The sequence below is a fragment of the Chrysoperla carnea genome, chromosome 1 (assembly GCF_905475395.1).
Source record: "Chrysoperla carnea chromosome 1, inChrCarn1.1, whole genome shotgun sequence".
In the NCBI taxonomy this organism is placed as follows: domain Eukaryota; kingdom Metazoa; phylum Arthropoda; class Insecta; order Neuroptera; family Chrysopidae; genus Chrysoperla; species Chrysoperla carnea.
In genome coordinates this window covers 28,855,311-28,877,681 of record NC_058337.1, presented here as the reverse complement: position 1 = coordinate 28,877,681, position 22,371 = coordinate 28,855,311, and the positions used below count along the sequence as shown (strand labels likewise).

Sequence of the window (22,371 nt, the reverse complement as noted above, 5' to 3'; positions counted from 1 at the left end):
TAGTTTTGGAAATTTGAGACCGCCAGTGGAAGTCATTAAATATTTTAACGGATGTGACATTCAATATAATTTTGATAGACAACAACAGTTTAATACTCCGATTTGTGGACATCTATGTATACAATTTTTATTAAATAAATAAACCAGCAAATCTTGTATTCACTTCATTCAAAATCAAGATGTCATACATGCTTACATTTACAGGGAATAGCTCTTTTTTAACAACAGACTATTCTCCACCAATTGAATTAGATAAAAATGAAAATTATGAAATGGGTCTAGTAGATTTACAAGGGTACAATTCCATACCTAATATACACAGCCACAATAACATGTTTTATTACGATGATAAAGTTATAGAAATACCACCAGGGTCTTATGAAGTTGAAGATATTGAACGTTATTTAAAAGAAGCTGTAGGCGATGAGGTGACACTACAAATAAATGCTAATACAAATACATTAAAATGTGAAATAAAGTGTACCGTGATAATAAACTGTGAACCATCAGATTCTGTTTGTCGCATGTTGGGATTTAATAAACGAAAACTAGATGCAAATAAAAGACATGAAAGTGACAATACAGTTAATATTTTACCTGTAGAAACAATTTATGTTCAATGTAATATTACAAATGGATCGTATCATAACAATGAAATCAGTCACACATTGTTTCATTTTTCACCAAATCTACCACCAGGTTATAAAATTGTGATACATCCTATGAATGTTATTTATTTACCAATCAACTGTCAAACTATAAGCAACATTACGCTCACGTTAGTGGACCAAACTGGTAAATTAGTTAACTTTCGAGGTGAAAACATTACAATTGGATTACACTTGAAAAAGATATAATGGGTTTTGTATTTAATCATCCTACACGTTATGCTGGAGGCAGTGTTTCTACAAACCGTCTCATAAAACAACCTCAATCGAGCAACAATAGAATAAATAATCACAAACAGTTATCATACGAAAATAGAAAATTTCTTCAATCAATTGGCTTAAAACTAAAACGGCCAATTGTTGGGTAAAATTTAGTTGCTGGTTTAAAATAAAGAAATCAGTTATACGAATAAAATTCAATTGTATTAAGAAGAAGAAGAAGAATGGCAGAAATACTAGAAGTGACCAATGTACCTGAGTACGATAATGTTATTACAGGATTAGAGTATCACAACCACCAAGCTTATAATTCATCGAAATTTGAATCAAGCGATGAGAGTAGAATTTGCATTCAATCACAAGACTTGTACACATTACCAAGTGAAAGTGTTTTAAATATCGAAGGTCAAGTGACTGATGATGATGATACAAATGTAGCCAGCTTCATATCGAATGCTATATCATTTATGTTTCATGAAATTCGTTATGAAATTGGTGGTAAGGTAATTGATGTGATTAATAACGTAGGCATCGTTAGCACTATAAAAAACTATCTATCCCTAAACGAAAATCAAAGTAAAGCTTTAGAGAATGCTGGCTTTGGTGAAAATTTTAAAAAGAATGCTGCTGGTTACTTCAATGTTCGTATTCCGTTGAAAATGTATATGGGTTTTTTTGAAGATTATCCTAAAATTCTCGTAAACATGAAACAAGAAATCGTTATTGTTCGTGCAAATGATGATATTAATTGTTTTACCTCAACTGTCGCAACAAGCAAACCTAAAATTAAAATCAACAAATTAGAATGGTGTGTTCCATACGTTAAAGTGTCTGATAAAATGCGAGTCGAATTATACAACTTAGTCAATCAAAATGATGATTTGAGGTTATGGTTTCGATCAATGGAATGTCTACTTATACCAGAACTACCATTAACTGATAGACATGTGTGGAGTGTTAAAACTAGTGTAGAATGTCCTAACTACGCTGTTATCTGTTTCCAAACAAATCGTGACCGCAACATTTTAAAAGATTCCAGTCAGTTCGACCATTGTAACATAACAAATTTGAAAGTCTATTTAAATGGTGAAGCCTACCCATATGTGAATTTGAATCTAAATTACACAAATAATCAAACAGCGTTACTGTATGAAATGTATTGCAATTTTCAAAAATCGTACTATAGACGCTCTATAACAGAACCATTGCTAGATAAAGAAACGTTTATAAATAAATCACCTCTATTTGTCATTGACTGTTCGAAGCACCCAGAGTCACTTAAATCTACAACAGTGGACTTGCGCGTTGAGTTTGAAGCTAGTGTTAATTTCCCAGCTAAAACGCGTGCGTATTGTATAGTGTTCCATGATCGATTATTTAAATACAATCCACTCACGAATATTGTGAATAGAGTGGTTTAAAATGGCGTACATAGTGGACGTACAGGGTTTCAAAGTAAACAATGAATTCATCGTTAAAGAACTTAGTTTTGTGGATACAAATGGGAACCATTTTGGACATTATGTATTCAAACCACCATTTCCATTTAACACATTAAGTGATTCAGATAAGAAACAAACAATTTGGCTCTCAAATAATTACCATGGCTTATACTGGAATCAAGGAGCCACCGATTATTGTGAGTTATCAACCATTTTAACACATATTGCTAATCATAATGTAATATACTGCAAAGGTGAAGAAAAGAAAATTTGGATTAAAAAATTAATTCGAAATTCAACAAGGGCAGTCCACATTGAAAATTTGGATGGTGGAAAACCACTTCATAGGAATGACAGTGTATCAAAAGCTCTATGCATCTATCAACATAAACATTGTACCACAAATATTATTATGTATTTATTACATTATTTTTTTAATAGATCTTTATACGGAGGTGCTTGTTGTTGATAAATTAGTGTTAATGATTAAAAAAGTTTTAACAATAAATAATATTAAAAATAAAATAATTGTCTTTATTCATATTTTGTATTTTGTTTTAATCTAAAATTGTAATTTTTTTTAAATAAAAATTTTTTTTATCTTATCTGTAGTACAAGTTGATTTATTATTCCTTATAAAGAGCATATTATATAGGTTGATTGATGATGCTTGTTAGGTTATTAAGCGCTGTTTATTAACTGTATAGATCATTTAACTTGTGAGCTTTCATGTGATAACATGCTTCAGACAACGAAACAGCTAGCTAAGTTGAGCGATATTATACAGAAAAAGTATAACGCACTCAAAGCTGATGAACAAAGAGCGACCATTTCATTAGAAAAAACATTTAAGCCCATCACTGATCCGCTGAATCAGCTAGTAGAAAAACAAGAGAACGAAAACGATTTTACTCGAATTAATATAAAACGCAAGATAGAAGATGATACCTTAGAAGACAATAAAGATGAACTATTAAATTATACGCCAATGAAGGCTCGAAAATTATTTGAAGATACTCCAGTAGTCACAAAACAAAATCTATCAGACACCTATGAGGATGAGGCATTACACACTCCTGATGTTGTATTTAGGGAGGTTATAAAATCACAAGAGAATAATCATCATGCACTTCAACATTTTACAAAGACTTATGGAGATGTGGCTGGTAAATACATTTATTTTATATTATCGAATAAAGATGATAAGCTTATCGATAATATTTACGGATTACGTTATGATAATGCTGCTGATAGATTATATGTAGGTAATTCAGTTGTTTACATTAAGCATAACAATATACAAGTCAACGAAAAATGGTATGACGGAACATCAGGTTTATATGAGCTTTTAGTAAAACAGATACCAAAAAATTATTCAGAGCAAGACATGCGTAACTATTTGGAAATTGTAACATCAACAAACGCTAATAGACGGAATTATGACTCTCAGGGTCAAATTCAAGGAACTAAAAGTTTTAAGTATAAAAATATCATTAAGAAACATCTATACCCATCGGCTCCTGCTTCTGGTAGCGGTCTAACATTATCACGAGTAACTAATAATCCCATAGACTATGTGTACTGGAATACAATCGATGAACTTTGTGACAGATTACGGCTGTTATGCGCATCACGTGACGCGGGAAATTTCAACCATCAAAATGAAATCAATAGTTTGATACAAGAGTTAAGGGAAGAAAATATAATATACTGAAAACCATACCGGTTTCTAAACAGACCAGTATTAAACAGGTCAAAACCTGTATTAAACAGATACAGACCAGTATTAAACAGGTTAAAACCAGTATTAAACAGGTACAGGCCAGTATTAAACAGACCTGTTTACATACAGACCTGTTTAGATACAGATCTGTTTAGATACAGACCTGTTTAGAAAGAGACCTGTTTAGATACAGACCTGTTTAGAAACAGACCTGTTTAGAAACAGACCTGTTTAGAAACAGACCTGTTTAGAAAGAGACCTGTTTAGAAAGAGACCTGTTTAGAAAGAGACCTGTTTAGAAAGAGACCTGTTTAGATACAGACCTGTTTAGAAACAGACCTGTTTAGAAAGAGACCTGTTTAGAAAGAGACCTGTTTAGAAAGAGACCTGTTTAGAAAGAGACCTGTTTAGAAACAGACCTGTTTAGAAACAGACCTGTTTAGATACAGACCTGTTTAGAAAGAGACCTGTTTAGATACAGACCTGTTTAGAAAGAGACCTGTTTAGATACAGACCTGTTTAGATACAGACCTGTTTAGAAACAGACCTGTTTAGAAACAGACCTGTTTAGAAAGAGACCTGTTTCTTATTAGACCTGTTTAGATTTTATATTTATTATATGTAATTATTTAAATTACATCATAACCTATTGAGAACTCATTATGAATGGTATAGATAAATTTGGAAGTCCTCTCTTCAAAAATTATCAAGATTCATATACATCACATAATGAATCAATACTTCGATGTAATGGCGGAAATAATTGCTTCGATGCAAAACAAAGACGAATTGTGAATGTTGGGAAACCTATAAATAAGCAAGATGTTGTGAACTTGGAAAGTCTTGGGCAGTGTTTGTCATTAGATGATAAAGAATCATACTTTGACGCAAAAAATAAAAAAATAAGTAATGTAGCAAGTCCAGAATTTTCAACTGATGCTGTGGATTTATACACCCTTATCAATCATGTTAGTGATAAAATCAATAACACTACTGAAATATTTAACGAGAGTCTGAAAAAATTAAATGGTTATTTTCGAATATCAATACGTAATACACAACCAACAAAATTTTATTCAGATCCAACTGCTGATTTTGCATGGTATATATTGGAAAATAATACAAGAGTTTATGTATTTAGATTCCCAATCTCTGTGATGATACATCATTTAGATATTAAACCAACATACTGTGAGGTCTTCAAAAACGATACTATTATAGATAAAAATAAACTTAATACATTAAAATCAAACGATTATTTAACGTTTGGTATTCCTAAAAGTTTCATGACTACAAACTCTGATTCCATGTTATTATATGTTGACATTGGTATAAAATATAAATTAATAGATGGATAAAAGACGAATTGTTGTGAATGAGCTACATAAACCAGCTCGACGTAATTATCCAAGAAGGCGTGTAATCATTAAGGGGCTCAATGATTTATTTCAAGCTGATTTGGTAGAAATGATCCCGTATGCAAGACAAAATACCAACTTTAAATATATTTTGGTGGTCATCGATTGCTTCTCCAAATATAGCTGGGCTATGCCACTAAAGTCCAAGAGTGCTGTGGATGTCACTAATGCCATGGAACAGATTATAAAAGATCGTACACCTAAAAACCTTCAAACTGATAATGGTACGGAATTCTATAATGAAAAATTTAAGAGATTGATGAAAGAGTACAACATAAACCATTATTCTGTATATTCAACTAAAAAGGCGTGTATTGTGGAAAGATTTATACGCACACTGAAATCGATGATGTACAAACATTTCAGTTTGTATGGTAATTATAAATGGATAAAAGTATTACCGGAATTGATTAAACAGTACAATAATTCATACCATCGGACAATCAGGATGAAGCCATCACAAGTCAATACACGAAACGAAAAACGGATTTTAAAAGATTCATACAATCATATTAAGATGGTGGGTCCAAAACAAAAATTTACAGTTGGCGATCATGTAAGGATAAGTAAATTTAGAACGACGTTTGCTCGTGGTTTTCATCCATCATGGACACCAGAAATATTCACCATTCGCGAGGTGAAACTTACAAACCCAAGAACATATTTACTGAAGGACTACAACAACGAAGATATAAAGGGTGGTTTCTATGCCGAAGAATTACAAAAAGTTCGCGATCCAAACATTTATTTAGTGGAAAAGGTCTTAGCTAAACATGGATCCAAAGTTAAAGTCCGGTGGTTAGGGTTCGACTCTTTACACGATTCATATATTGATAAAAAAAGTCTCCTTTTATAGTGGAACGTTTTTATGAACATACTTGTAACAATAAAAAATTTGTTATAGTGGACCGTTTTTGTGAACATATTTGTGTTTTATAAAAAAATAAATAAAAAATATCACATTGTAAAAATATTATTTTTATTGTAAAATTTTATCTATAACATATAAAAACAGAGTTGTATTATAATAATATTTAAAAAATATATATTTATAAATTATCGAAAATACATTATAATTATTATTCTGAAAAGTGTCCATTGTCACCATCATCATCTTTCTTCATAAGATAATTTTCAATTATTTCTTTCACTTGAACATAGTCGGATAACTCGTCTGATGTAAATACACTGTAGTAAGATTGTTCAAAAATGGATAGTCCTACAATTCCATCTTTTTGTCCAGAGTGGATATTTTTTAAAATCCAGTTCCAAATTTGTTTGTCTTCATCGTCTGACGATGGGGAAAATTTCACTTCTAAGTCCATTTGTTCTACCTTATCAATAAGGTAGTTTAAAGTTTCCGGTCGACCACATTTAATTGCCATATTAACTAATGTTTTAAAATACTTTGTTAACACATTGTTTATAGTACTTAAACTACAATTTTCTTTAATCATATTAACAATACAGTTATTATCACTAGTATGATTACCAAAGTCTTGCATTTTGTATGTTTAAACTAACACTAAATTGTTTTCTATAATAATTCTACCTAACTATCAATTTTTTTACACCCCCACCACTACTCTATCAATTGTTCATGCGCACTACTCTATCAATTGTTTGTACACCTATCACAATACCGAACCACTTTGAGGATCATCACAACAACAGCAGGACACATTTCTGAAACAACAGCAAAAATTAGCTAAATATTAAAAACATAAAATATAAAATACTTACACTCAACAAATAATGCTATAGTGGCCCCATGGTTTTGTTTCACATGAATTGTGAGTAATGTGTCGTTTTTGGTCAAATGGTGATAAGCCCACTTTCTGCTGTTTGATGGTATGTAAGCGGTGTCGCTTGGATTGGATGCTTTGCTGAACACGGTAAAAGTTACGGTTCTCAAGCAAACACCGCTTATAGTCCTCAAAAGTAAGTTTTCGGATAGCTGACTTCTTGAGACCCTTGGATCGTTTAGTCTCTTTTTTATTTTGCACCCGAATAGCATACATTTTGCAACGTAATCCGACAAATTCTAGCATAACATCACCATTATTTTCATCGGACATTAAACCCTTGACTTTCTTATTACGTAGTGGCATACCATAGATGTTGTCGGGTGCATAGTCAGCCGTATCAAAACGATTAATATCCTGTTTCATGACCTCATAGACGTCAGTATTTCTCACGCTATAAATTAGACTATCGGTGTCTGTGTATAATAACCTGACATTTGTGGGGTTGTACCGTTGGTACATGTAGTTGTAGTGGAAGTCATACACAAACGTTTTCGATATGTCTAAAATTGTGAAGCCTATGTAGATGGGTTTGTTGAAACGTATCTGTGATTTTTTCATTTCAACAATACTGACGTCATTGTCGAGCACCATCATACTGTGAAAATTGGGGTTGGCAATTAATTTCTTCACACCATGTTTTCCATCCCAATTTTTTCGTATGTACACAACCCGATGTTTCCTCACATTCTCCATGGTTTTACCGAAGATGGCATTAATCATGAGTTTGAATAATGCTTTTTCAAACTCATTTGAGGCGTTCTTGCGCATCTCGGTATTGAAATCAATATATGGTTTCAACCATGCAGATTGATCGAATTGTAACACACGGTGGTATTTTGTTACCTTAACACCGAGTTGTGTATACAGTTTTAAATTCCTGTAGTGCACGACATAGTTGGTCTTATTGTAAAGGGTTGACAGAAGATATTTTTGTTTTGATCCAGGTGGTTTCGTTGTCTCCGGACATGGCGGTAAATCGCTAAAGTTATCATGTAGATGTTGGGGTATTTCAAGGTCTACTTCTAAAATGTACCCGACTGGTGAATCATCTGCAACATCCTCGATGTTTGGTGTGTCAACCCACTTAAAATTTCCTGTTGGTAGGTATCCACACATTGCTGCACCATATAGGTTCACCACATCGTAATACATAAGGTAGACATCTTCTTGAGTTTTATCATACCCCTCTTCCATGTACTTATTGTTTGCCTTAGCATAGCGATTAGAACATTGACTTACACCGCCTCTGATTCCTTTCTCGATAAACAACAAGTCATCAATATCCGTGAACAATTCCAATTTGATATTGGTGTATTTCAACATGGCGCTCCACGTATAGCCAGGAAGTGTGTAATAGTGACTAGGATCGAGACTATAGCTATGAATACAAGTGTTACGGAAATTTTCAAAAATATCCGCAAGTAGTAACACATCAGTTTTCATATACAGGTCTGAATAATCACCTAGTGTATGTAAATTGAATGTGTTCCATACCTGTATCGCATGGTTATAATCCTCATCCGTTATGTGTTCATCTGTTAACACACTGTAGAACGCCTCCTTTGGTGGTAATTTTGTCTCTTGGAGACGTCCCCAGCTACTCATGTATTCATATGGAAATACACCTTTTCTCGTTAGCAATTGAAATTGTTCATCATTACTGACCTATAAAAAATTAAAAAACAAATTACAACCCTGTATTAAAAATTAATTATTTTTTATCATTTACCTCTTTATGTAAAATGGATTTTTTATCATTATCTAAATATGAGGCCAGATTTTCCAACTTGTCTGCGAGAAATCGGAAGGAATCAATGAATCTTAATTGAATGTCCGAGACGTGCTTTGTGAAACTGATGTACTTTTCTTTGTTGATGGGCAACACATCAACTTGACCGTCGATTTCCGTCAGCAGAGCTTCAATAATAAAATGCGAATCGTATCCACTTAAGTTGTGCATCACAACAGGTATCACCCTTGAATCTTGATAATGCAGATTACAAAATTGGTGTGCTGCTCCACGGTAGATACCTAAAATAGATTAATATAAAATTAGATGAAATTAAAAAATAATAAATAACCTGCATTACCTGTGCGATGTGAATGGTCGCGAACACGTATGGAATTGGATACGAAATCTTTACCACAAATGTGACACTTCTCTGCTGACATAAAATCCAGTTCTTGTTCGACGGTGAGCGGATACATTGGTTTAACGTGTTTTATTTTTTGCTCTAATGAGTACGCTACTTGTTCCAGTTCATGAACAAACCACTTGACACAATCAGCACCACGGTATGCCTTATAAAACGATTGGTTGGGATCATGGGTACAATGAACATAGTAACCTACACTGTAGGGTACATGTTTTTGAATATTTTTTGTATAAGACCCATGATCCATTTCCATGTCTTCATGATGTTGTGGTACCAATAGTGCCTCAAAGTCAGCGTACACCATATACTCAACACGTTCCTTGCTGTTGAAATCTTTGAACTCAACGAACCGCTCGTCATCAGTTTCAGGCATTCGTACCCGCACCGCTTCTTTTTCACCACAATTTACTGAATGCTGTTGGAGTTTGCCTTCTGTAGCAAAATAGTTGAGACATCGATCACATAAATAAATTTTATGCTCGAATTTTGTTACACCCGATCGAGCCAACTTTGCTAAATTTTTTATCCAGCAAAAGTGGTGACTGTTCCCATTCTCCACAGCCAATAGATGAATTTTCTGCCCCGCAGTGTTCGAACTAACGCGTACAGGGAAAATTTCCAAACCATGTAGAAACGTATCTTTGTAGCCGTACACGTTAATCGATAAATGCGGGTTCATCTTTTCAAATTTATTAATTTGATCCAGAGACATGGGAAACTTTAATCCATCAAATTTTAAATGATATTTATAGTGCTGGTACTTAGTTAAACGTTGAGGATCCTTTTCAACCGGGTAAAGTGCTGACATTATCGACCATAAAAAGCAATGTTGGTCATCATTCCGGACATTAATCACAGCTTTTCTACATTTAATTGCAGATGGTAGTTCGCAAAATGTTCCAGCTGTGATCGGAGAGTACTTATTCATGTGGACTCGAATATTTATGATCATGTCAAGAGCCCAACCGCTATCGCGTTCCTGGAATTCTTCCAATTTTTTCAACAAATAGTTTTTGACATGATCAATGTACCACTCCTGCATGTCCGTTGTCAGATACATTTCCTTAGCCGACGTTATAAAAGTTTTCAAATCCTCCTCTTTGGTGCTGGGCTTAATGAAATTGCCCGTGAACATAATATACACCTGAAATAAAATCTCATTAGACTATTTAAATTATAAATCTTAAATTTTACTTACCTTGAGGGGATGATTCACTAGCTCACGCCGAACGTGTCTTCTAAACATTGGAAATGCCCGGTTGAAAAATATATTTGGATCTTTATAATCCAAATTGGTAATCATACCAGTCTTCACCCTGCCCTGGTGGTGGGTTTCAATTGTCTCCCAGATTAGATGTCGATTTTGTTTTTTGGTGACACCACCACCTTGCTTAACTAAATCTAATCGCAGTCGGTGAAGTTGCCGCTGGTATGATTTACAAAGTCCAATATTAGCTTCAAGACGCAGAGGATTTTCTTTCTTTAACATCAACATCTTTTTGAATAAGCGGATGTTCTGCTTATTAAGTATCATCCATCGCTCAGCTTCCTCCACCGTCTTGATGAGCCTCAACGCTCTCTCCACTTTCTTCATCATATCAGTGCTACCACCTTGAGGTACCACGTTTAGCGTCTGCATAACATTTCGTTCGTAGGTGTCCATCTTTCAAAAAATTATATTTAAGTTTCACAATAATATTTAAAAAATTTTACACTTACCGTTATATTTTCAAATACTAAGCAAAATATACGTTACCGAACGTTCAACACTAAAGTTAACTTACAACTGAGTAATATTTGTTTTTTGTATAAAATATATAGACTAAGTTTAGAATACCAAAACAAAAAAAACAAAAAAAATAATAATAATAATAATAATAATAATAATAATAATAATAATAATAATAATAATAAAAATAACGTAAAAAATATATGCGGAAAAAACTAACTGAAGCAAAGGTGAATTTCAAAAGAGATACTTCAACAGCTACGTACATCACTTTTTATAGCATTATCCCCACCACTAAAAAAGTTGTAATTTGATATTTTTATAATCGTAATTCAAACTAATTATTTTTTCTTGGAATTCAGACAAGTTTAAACATGTTCAAACAAGTTTGAACATGTTCAAACAAGTTTGAACTTGTAGCAGGATGATGATATCATATTTTTCAAGGTCAAATTAACATATTATTGAAAATAGCTGACACGTGTAAAATTATTTTAAGATCAAAGTCCATTCAAACAAGTTTGAACATGTATTTTTATTATGTAAATTTCAAGTGTCATATTACATTGCTAATTCAATAAAAAAAAATATTAACATCCGGTCACGTGTTTTGACACATGTAAAATTATTTCAAACAAGTTTGAACTTGTTACAAGATGATGATATCATATTTTTCAAGGTCAAATTAACATATTCTTGAAAATTGCTGACACGTGTGAAATTATTTTAAGATCAAAGTCCATTCAAACAAGTTTGAACATGTATTTTTATTATGTAAATTTCAAGTGTCATATTACAATGCTGACTCAATAAAAAAAAAAATATTAACATCCGGTCACGTATCTTGAATTTTATCATGTATAAAGTGTCAAATTACAATATTTTTCAAGGTTAAATTAACATATTCTTGAAAATTGCAGATTAATGTCAACGTCCCGCCCCCCGTTCACTCTCCGCCACTATTGGTTAAAGCCAATGACGTCATCAATGCTTAGGCAGCCATTATTCTCATCCACCACACCTCCCGACGCCATCTTAATTTACTATTGGCCAATGCCGAGGTTTCCAACATTCACCTAGGTTTGCCCTTACGTCCCGCCCCCTGTTCACTCTCCGCCACTATTGGTCAAAGCCAATGACGTCATCAATGCTTAGGCAGCCATTCCTTCCCCCACCACACCTCCCGACGCCATCTTGATTTTTACAGCGCTACTATTGGTCAAACCCAATGACGTCCCCCCTCCAACTTCGCATTCAACCGAGGTTTGCCCTTTTTGGAAAAGTGTACCATCCAACTGGGCTGAATTCGATTATCTCATCTAACGTCCAATTCCCGCCCCCCTTTAACCCCCACTTCCAAAACCACGCCCACCACTTTAAGCCCCACTTCCGCCAAGAAACACACTAACGCTCTGTCAGCCACGCCCCACCACACCTCCCAACGCCATCTTGATTTACTATTGGTCAATGACGTCATCCAACTTCCGAGGTTTCCAACATTCACCTAGGTTTGCCCTTTTTTGAAAAGTGTACCATCCAAGCGGGGTTACTTGAGGTCAAACTGCGCCAGGAACGCTGTGACTCTTCTACACGACTCTTCTAAACTTTTCATAGTAAAACCTGAATACTTACAGATATTAAAAAGCCACTTCTGGCAACCCTGTGTGACCGGGATGGACTACCCTAAATTTTTAAGGAGGGTAAGAAATAAGACTTATTTTTGCTAAAGTATAAGTTATAAAATTTAAGAAAATTACTTTCGACAGTATTTTTAATTCATAGAATTTTTGCCAGTACATTTATACCCCTCCCAATTGTTGACAGAACGTTATAAAATATTTATTAAAAATAAATCCAATTTAGTCATTTCATCTGTGTTGAAATTTTAACAGAGTAAATTAAATAAATTAATAATTCATAATATCTAATGCCAGAACGAATTTCCATCACCAACAGTCTGCCAGATCGAAAAACGTGCCCGTGCGACTGCGAGCTATGCATATGAAAACTTGTGAGTTAGAGTGAGCGCGCTTATTGGGCATTGTTGCATACGATTCAACATCTCAATTGTCGTTTACGAACATTTGTAAATGTTCGTAAACTACTACTGGTGATGCATAATATTTAAAGATTTCGGTTAGCATCATCATCAGATTGGAATGCTATTATTCCAACTTACAATTTTCCATATGCATTGCTCACACTCGCAAGGGCACGTTTTTCGCTCTAGCAGCAGGGATTTAAATGCTCTGGCAAAAATTCTATGAAGTAAAAGTACTGTCATCAGTAATTTCCTAAAATTTTATGACTTATACTTTAACAATAATAAGTCTTATTTCTTACCCTCCTTAAAAATTTAGGATAGTCCACCCCGACCACACAGGGCGGCCAGAAGTGCCTTTTTAGTATCTGTAAGTATTGAGGTTTTACCATGAAAAGTTTCGTGACTTTTGAAATGACCACCTAAAATTGGTCACTGGCTCTCCCTCTATAACTGAGTTTTAACATCTACAAAAGTAAATTGTTTTAATGTTCTTGTTAACGCAAATCTTTTAAGTTTTTAATAACAGTTAAAAGTCTTTTAAAAATAAAAGTGATCTATATTGCTTTTAACGTAAAAGATCATTTTGTACGTTTGGCGAAAACAGGACTACAATGAGAAAAGTAAATTTGAGCAAGGTTCCTTGAAACATGAAATATTGAAGAAAACCAGAAAATTATTTTTTACTATACTTTACCTATGTACCGTGTGTCGCTTTTAATATTATAACACCTTCATATTTTCGGTATAAATAGGAATATCGATGAGAAATTTTACAAAGTTATACAGAACGATGGGTCACATTTTTTAAGGTACTAAACAGAAATCAGAACTTTAGGCTGAGTTTAAAGTTCATGTATCTTAAGAAATGGGACCCATCATCCTAGCTGTAAGACTTTCAAAATTTCAAATCGATATTTCTATAAATAATGAAAATATGAGAGTGTTTTCATCTTAAATGCGACACACTGTATAAAGATTCTTCGTATGTTGGTAAAGTAAAAAAGTGGGATTTGAATATTTCCATTTTGCATCTAGCAAAAAATTTATTTACGATTTTAGTGTTTCAATATACGTCAAAAAATTCCACTAAAGTAAGTAAGTAATATCGTCATCTAAAAAATATTTAAAATTAAAAAAAAAAGCAGGACAATCAAACACATTTTTTTTCTAAATAACATTAATTAATTTATGACTTCATTTAAACAACAACAAGACAATAATAATGATGCCATCCAATAATCATTGTATGTAGAAATCCTTTGAAGATATTTTGTTTGTTTGGGGTTAAATTTCACAAATATTATTTTGTCAAATACAAATGTATATAAATTAATTATATTAGGACATATAACATATGTTTTTTGTCATTGTGATATTGTGAATAATAATTAATAAATATATAACATTAAACTTTGTTTTTATCATTGTCAATTTTAATTTATAAAGATAATTTTTTTTTGATTTATAACTACTATCAACCATAATAGACCAGAAGACCATACTGAAATTAATCGGGTGAAATGATTCACCAGGAAACATGTTCAAAAAGATGCTCCTATATATGAAAAAGTAAGTTTAAGCACCATGGTGTCAGTTTTGTGCGGTACAGATGAGTACAAGTTAGAATTGAATGTCATACTCCTTGGTGTCTCTCTCCTGGGCCACCAAATATATATGTAAGGTGTTGTTGGATACCAAATCCTGCATAAGTATTATGTAATTCGAAGCGAATTACATAAATGCCGTACAGAAATAAACATCTATGACTTCGGAAATTGACGGGAGCCCGAAGTTACAAGATTAATTTCTTTACGGCATATATGTAATACGCTTAGAATACCTATGCAGGGTTAGTATCCAGCAACGCTGTACATATTTGCTAGGCAGGGGTGAGACAGCAAGGAGTGTGACATTCATATTCTCACCTGTACCGCGAAAAAATGGTTCTTAAACTCACTTTTACAAATAGGAGCATCTTTTTAACATGATTCCTGGTGGGTCATTTCACCCGAAAAAGTTTAGCATGGGCTAGTGGTCTTTTAATAATTCACACCCAATGACCAAATATATTTTCTCCACGAATACTGCGTAAACAGATGTTTTTTTATAATAATAATAATGGGGTTTAACCTCCATTTCTTAGATCACGTTTATAACAGATTATTACATGATTTTTTTAAACCATTGGTTAACTGATGTAATTTGAATTGAAATTTGAATTAGGTATATTATACTTATTTTTTGAATTTTTCTGTTACAGGTAAAAATATGTTGATTTCACTTGATCATTTTAAGTAAGTAAAATTTTTTGTTTTCAATTTGACTTGTGTGATGTGCTTTTTATACCATGTATATATGAAATATACATAGTATTATAAGTTTATTATACCATGTATATATGAAATATACATAGTATTATAAGTTTAGTCCCAAGTTTGTAACGCCTAAAAATATTGATGTTACAAAAAAAAAATTGGTATAGGTGTTCATAAAATCACCTAATTAATCCATTTCCGGTTGTCCGTCCGTCCGGCTGTCCGGCCGTCCGGCCGTCCGTCCGTCTGTGGTCACGATTACTCAAAAACGAAAAGAGATATCAAGCTGAAATTTTTACAGCGTGTTTAGGACGTAAAAAGTGAGGTCAAGTTCGTAAATGAGCAACATGGGTCAATTGGGTCATGGGTCCGTAGTACCCATCTTGTAAACCGTTAGAGATAGAATAAAAGTTTAAATGTAAAAAATGTTCCTTACAAAAAAATAAACAACTTTTGTTTGAAACATTTTTTTGTAAACATCACTGTTTACCCACGAGGGCGTTAATTAGGTACAAATTTTATAGTATGTATTAATATCAAAGTGAGTATCTTTTGTTATTTACGTGACGTCAAAAAAACAAACGAGTGCGCATCAACACTTGCGCATTATATGAGAATATCAGTTAAATATGTCAGATATGTATGTATGTGAAATGTGACAGAGTTATCAACACTGCCTATACATGGTATTTCAACAATTAATTCAGTCAATTGTTTGTTTTCACTTGTTTTAAAATATCACAGTCTGTCTTTTTTGAGGTATGTATTACCTTATATTGAGACTGAGATTATATACATATAAAATCTCACTTTTTAAAAAGGGTTAAAAAAAGGAAAAACTAAAATGCTTACTAATTGCTGTCACGTGGAGCTTTTGGAAAATTGAGAAATAAATAAGTAGCTTTCCTCCGACTTGAACTATACTGCACAATTTAATTTTTATTCGACTTTCTAGCATAAAAATCGACTGAGATATACTTTTTACGATAAGTTCTTTTTCATGTTATAATTAAAAATTGGTATGATATGTGTGAAACTATAATCAAATGTTAATAATCTTTCACTAATAATTCAAAAACCATAGATCTAATTGAAAAAGGATGATTTCACTATAAATCTCATAAAATAACAAAGTAATTCGATAAAGTTTCATTCCTGTAGAAATAATACTGAAATTTGACTCATGAAATGTAGCAAATTTCTTAGGGCCAAAGTAAATTAATTTCTCGATTGCTTGTGCTATTGACAATAGACATAACAACAATAAATACATTGCCTGTATATTGAAATTGATGTTTTACGTTTACCTATCGTTTTAGCCATCATCAAAATGTTAAAAGGTTATAAGATCCGTTTTAGTATGATTGTTTCTAAGAAACAAATTGAAAAGTCAGTATTATATTATTATTATTATTATAATAAACTTATCAGATAAATTTTTATGACTATGTAAATTTAACATTGTACCTATATCGTTTTGTTACTACTGTTTGGCAATATCAATAAATAAATAAATAAAATGAATTTTTATATTTACAATATTCCATAACCATATAATACTTTATACTGACACAAGAGCTAGAAACGTTTTAGATTAGAAAAGATTCCTTGCCTCCCCCTGTATACAGTTAATGAGAGCGGTCGTTTTTAATTTAAAAATAGTCGCTCGGCCATGCGTTTCTGTGGTTCAGACTATCGAGTTATAGCCTTAATTTCCGTTTTAATTTTTAATGCGAAACACTAATTTTTTTTAAAACAAGACTGAATTGTGAATCTAAACCATTCTCGAGCCCACTTGAAGACACACAGAAAATTTCATCAAAATCGGTGCAGCCGTTTAAGAGGAGTTCATTCACATACACTCGCAGAATTATAAAGAATTTAAAATACATGGAGCAACAGTTCTCTTGATATTACAGTTATAATCCCATATTACGACGAACCGGTTATAACAACGAAATGGCAAGATATAGAAAACAACACATATATGATTGTATCGACTATAATGACATATCGGCTAAAGCCGCCAATATTCATTGAAATTATATAATGTACTTTTCAGCTAATCAAAACAATATCATAATACTCTTTTGAACCTTATGAACTCATATATTGGTTATAGCTACTAATTGTCATTGGAATAAGTTTACAATGCACAAACTTTCATTTTGATATAAAAATTTACATGTTGCTTATAACGACTATCGATAATAACAACCACAATTGTTTGTCCCACGATTGTTGGATTGTTTTTTTTCGAATAAATGCAATAATGGCATATTTTTAAGTCGCATTTCCTCCCAAAACTAACGATTTTCGAAAAAATGTTTTAAACAAAAATTGTGAGTTTTTTATGAGGATCAACTTTTTGATTTAAAATGTTATTCTATCTATCACCGTTTAGAATCTAAATTGGCTATTAAAAACTAGATCCAGTCTGATATCAGAACTTGGTGTTCCCATCAAACTCCACAGTTTTTGCTTAAGTTATATGTTCACTGGTTAACTACGAGTTATTCGCCATTATAGATTAAAATTACCCATCCAATATATATCCAATTTCGGTTGTACTTAGATTAAAAAATTTTGCATAGAACCATTTTGAATACTTTCTAAGAACGCAGTGCTAAGTTTTTAAGATGACATCCCTTAATATCAGCACTGGTGATGCATAATATTTAAAGGTATTTCAGTTAGCATCATCATCAGATTGGAATGCTATTAATTTAAAAAATAAACTGCATACCTATGTAAATGATAGAATTCAAGGTATTCGTTGTGTGCGTAGTCATGGTAGGGATAATAAAATCGATGCCAGCGCTTTAAGTGAAAAATTTTGGAGATAAAGTGGGCTGTTATGACTAATTTGCAATTATTTACATGTTAATGATATAGAAACTGTCAAATTAAAATGATTGAAAAACACTAATTAATTAAACTTAATGCATTAAAAATTGTGAAAATAAGAAATCAAATTGTACAAATATTATTTTTCAAATGTTAATTATCGTAATTATTTATTTAAATTTGTGAAACAAGAATATTAAATTTTAAATGTAAGTTTTCAATGCAATCCACACAATTATATATGCATCCATTAATTCTATAATTAAAGTAGTGTATCGTTGTCATGGAAACGAAATTCACGCTCGGAGCGAATAACAACAATAAGAGTTACTGTTAAAATAAGCAAGCAATATGTTGAATGTAGCTAGCTAGCTAACTTATAACTAAAGTGACTTATAATATGAAAAAACACCTATCTACCCACACAAACTTTACTTGTTGTCATATTTATTTTTATCAAGATACATAACCTAATTTTTATAAAAATAGATTATTTGTTTATTGTTTGTTTTTATTAGTATTACTTGCAATTCATATTAAAAATCTGTTTATGTTTAACGCTGGGCGCATTATATTTTATTAGGTATACTAGCTGTGAACTACCCGCTTCATTGGGCAACTTCAATTTTAAATGTAAAGATTATTATGTTATAGCCTTCACCATGAAGCTTATAAGAAGGAGAACGATCGCTATAGAAAATATTGTCTCCAAAATATGGATAAAATAAGTGAGGCGCTGCGACCGCTAAGTAGTATCAATAAAAGCGGGCTGTTGTGCGCTAATTTGAAATGATATATCAATTTGTACATTATGCTAACAACAACAGCTAACTTCACAGATACTACTTCTTGATGACAGCGCGGCTGGTGGCTAAAAATGAACTATAAATTCTACAAATTTTCAGGGACAGGTGCGCTAATGTTTTAGTACATAGCGATCTTTCTCCTTCTTTATAACCTTCATGGCCTTCACTTATCATATGCCGTCACTTATCCTCTTTTTGTTCACAATTTCGTCGATTTTATTATTTTGGAGCGGAACCCTAATTTTCTTTGAAAACAGCCCATTGTGCTCGCTGATAATGAAGCTTTCTATACGTGAAACAATTTTTCGAATCGGATAAGTACCTAGTACTTAGACCCATATTTTGAAGGCTATAGCTTAGTCTATACCCCCGATAAAAGAATTCAAACGGCTAAACTAGCTTTCATGTAATTTACAGTTTTTGAATGTACATCATGCACTTTTATTTCATATCAGACTTGGGTTTGTTTAAAAATAATCGATTGTTTATTCCCACTTTCACGCCTCACATTTGTAACAACAAAGAAAATTGGGAAAATTAACAGGATTTTCGAAAAGTAAGGGCAGGTAGAAAGAATAAGAGTACCTATGTACCTAACATATCCAAATTTCAAATCGATAGAGTAAAGGGTATAATCGCAGTGCTTGAAATTCAAATGTTACTTTAACCATTCTTATCTGGAAAACCGTTTTTCTTTATAAATATTTTTTTCCACCAATGAATATTTAAGGGGAGTATTAAAAAAACTATAAAGTATCACGTCAAGCTAACAATGATTTCACGCAATTGAAAAATGTATAGAGAACCGTCTTAAATGAAACAATTAGCGTCAATTTGATAAATGATGATTATAGAACTAAGTAAAAAGCATTGAAGCCCAGGAAAGATCTTTACGTACTTTTCTGTTTCCACTAAATGCTACTGCCCCTTTTACATGACATTCTTTTTCCGGTCTGCCTACTCAAGAGACTCTGTTTTCCAGGTGATCTTTTCTTCGTCTAGTGCTAGGCAGCGGCTAATGCCATTTTCTAGACAATTCGATCATCAGCCATTTTCATAACATTGTCTAGCTATTCGGAATCAGATAACTTCAAAACACCATAAATAATGCTCTAGGCCCTAGGGGCTAGTTATAAAACATATTTATAACGTGTCTTCACTCCTTCCCGCTGTTCTTCAATGTAGTACATATTTCTAATTTTTCGAGGAAAATTTTACTGAAAAAAAAAAGATTAGCTACATTTGGGTTTTATTTCTCCTCGTTGATCTTTAAAACAATCCATAAGTCTAAATTTTCGAACGAAATTAGACCGGAAAACTATCGATTACACTTTTTTTTCAAGGGTAGTTTTAACGTTGTGGTTTTTTTTTTAAGAGTATTTTTAGCGTAGTTTCTACCGATGTTTGGTAAAAATCAAATCAATCGTCTTTAAAAAATAGTTTTTTTTTTAAAATTAATTGTCTTGTTTTTGGTGGAAATGTAGAACAATTTTTTTCGTCATATCTACTTGTAAGATAGGAGCAAGTCTTAGACTCTTAAAAGACCTGGTGTATTAATAAATTTTGTCTTGAATGGAGATCAGTCCATCCCAACTAGTGGTACCATTGGTGACAGAGAATTTATTATTCATACAGAATGTGCAGCCCGGTTTACTCCCCTTTACGACTCTTCTTGCTATTCATTTCTATGCTCATATTCTTGTTAAAAATTTTCTAATTTGTAAATAAATAGGATGAACAAGGGAGTTACCATAGTAACGACACACTACTTTATAGTATAATTTTATGGATGGACATATAATTCTGTGGATTCTATATAAATGTTTTACATTGAAATATTAATGCTATTTTCTAACAAATTTAAATTAATAATTATGATAATTTACATTTAAAAAATATTGCTTGTGCAATTCAGTCTTTTATTTCCACAATTTCTAGTGCAACAAGTTAATTTATTGTTATTTTTCAATTATTTTAATTTGACATTTACTATACCATTAATATTAGTCATATTTTACAAAATTAGTCATATTTTAAATAAAATGCATGATTTATTGAAAATTTTATAAGAAAACTGCGTTGCGTTCGATTTAGCTGTCCCCTCCGCATCTACTATGTTCCCTGCCAGTGAATATAGGCAGTTAAGTAGCTATGTTGCTATGAATGAAAAGCGTAAATATTTTCTTCTTAGTAAATTATTTAATAATGAAAGTATTTATAGAAATTTTCGAAATACCTCAATTTTAACGGATTAGAACATGTTTATTATTAAGATTATAAATTTATTACATAGGTATTTGACGTTTGATATTTTTAGAATATTATAGTAACAATTTCCACACACATTTAGTGATATAGGTACACACGCACACACGTTTTAACAAATAATCATTATTCTAATTTAATAATTGAATCATTTTCAATTTGTTATAATTAAGTTATTATTTATTTTGTGTTAGAAAGTACATTTATTTTTATCCTGAAATTCGAAATAAAGTTTGGCCTCATTATGATTTTTTTTTTTCACAATTTGGGCCAAACGATGATAATCAATTTAAAATTTTGACTGTTAGCGGGGCTCCATGAAACCTTATCGCATTAGGTTTTAAGTCAAAGTAAGGTAAATGGCTTAGTACCAGTAAAAGGAAATTTTTAACAGCAGTAAAAGGGAATGATAAAACAAATTTTTTCGTGGAAAATTGTACAATATTATAGGTATTATGTAACGGACTGGCAGAGAGCATTATATGGGGCAGCTAAATCGAGCGTAGCGCAGTTTTCTTATAAAATTTTAAATAAATCATGCGTTTTATTTAAAATGTAACTGATTTTCAATTGTTTACATATAAATGGTATAGTAAAGGTCAAATTAAAATATTTGAAAAATAACACTTCATTAAACTTGTTGCATTGGAAATTGTGGAAAATAAAAGACTAAATTGCTCTAAATAATATTTTTCAATGAGAATTAACATAATTATTAATTTAAATTTGTTAGAAAATTGTATTACATTTTTGTATCCACAGACTTATATGTTCATCCATACAATTATACTAATGAATTAGCGTGTCATTCTAAATTTGTGTATACCTATTTATTAAAAATATAATAATACAATTACCATAAAAATTTTAAGTCGATTGGCCGTCTCTAACTCGATGCAAATTTAATTAAAGTTCATCGATAATTAACATG

At 32.0% G+C, this 22,371-nt stretch overlaps 2 protein-coding genes across 2 annotated transcripts; one reads left to right on the top strand and one right to left on the bottom strand.

The window, feature by feature from the left end:
• Positions 1–1,111: 1,111 nt before the first annotated feature.
• LOC123297835 lies at positions 1,112–2,308 on the top strand. The gene has a single exon (XM_044879677.1). It carries the CDS (start codon positions 1,112–1,114, stop codon positions 2,306–2,308), a length of 1,197 nt encoding a protein of 398 aa, XP_044735612.1.
• Positions 2,309–4,758: 2,450 nt separating this feature from the next.
• LOC123297753 lies at positions 4,759–11,097 on the bottom strand. The gene is made up of 6 exons (XM_044879559.1): positions 10,633–11,097; positions 10,206–10,578; positions 9,369–9,947; positions 9,008–9,309; positions 7,500–8,943; positions 4,759–4,859 (listed from the first exon to the last, which is right to left on the bottom strand). The coding sequence occupies exons 1-6, from the start codon at positions 11,095–11,097 to the stop codon at positions 4,759–4,761; spliced, it is 3,264 nt and encodes a 1,087-aa protein (XP_044735494.1).
• Positions 11,098–22,371: the final 11,274 nt, after the last annotated feature.

Excerpts from the sequence above, each read along its gene's own strand:
- LOC123297753 (XM_044879559.1), bottom strand. The coding sequence starts at position 11,097 with ATGGACACCTACGAACGAAATGTTATGCAGACGCTAAACGTGGTACCT. Across the intron at positions 9,310-9,368 it reads CGACCATTCACATCGCACAG|GTATCTACCGTGGAGCAGCA; the intron begins GTAATGCAGGTT and ends AATCTATTTTAG. Across the intron at positions 4,860-7,499 it reads GCTAGAATTTGTCGGATTAC|GTTTCCCAACATTCACAATT; the intron begins GTTGCAAAATGT and ends GCTTATTTATAG.
- LOC123297835 (XM_044879677.1), top strand. The coding sequence starts at position 1,112 with ATGGCAGAAATACTAGAAGTGACCAATGTACCTGAGTACGATAATGTT.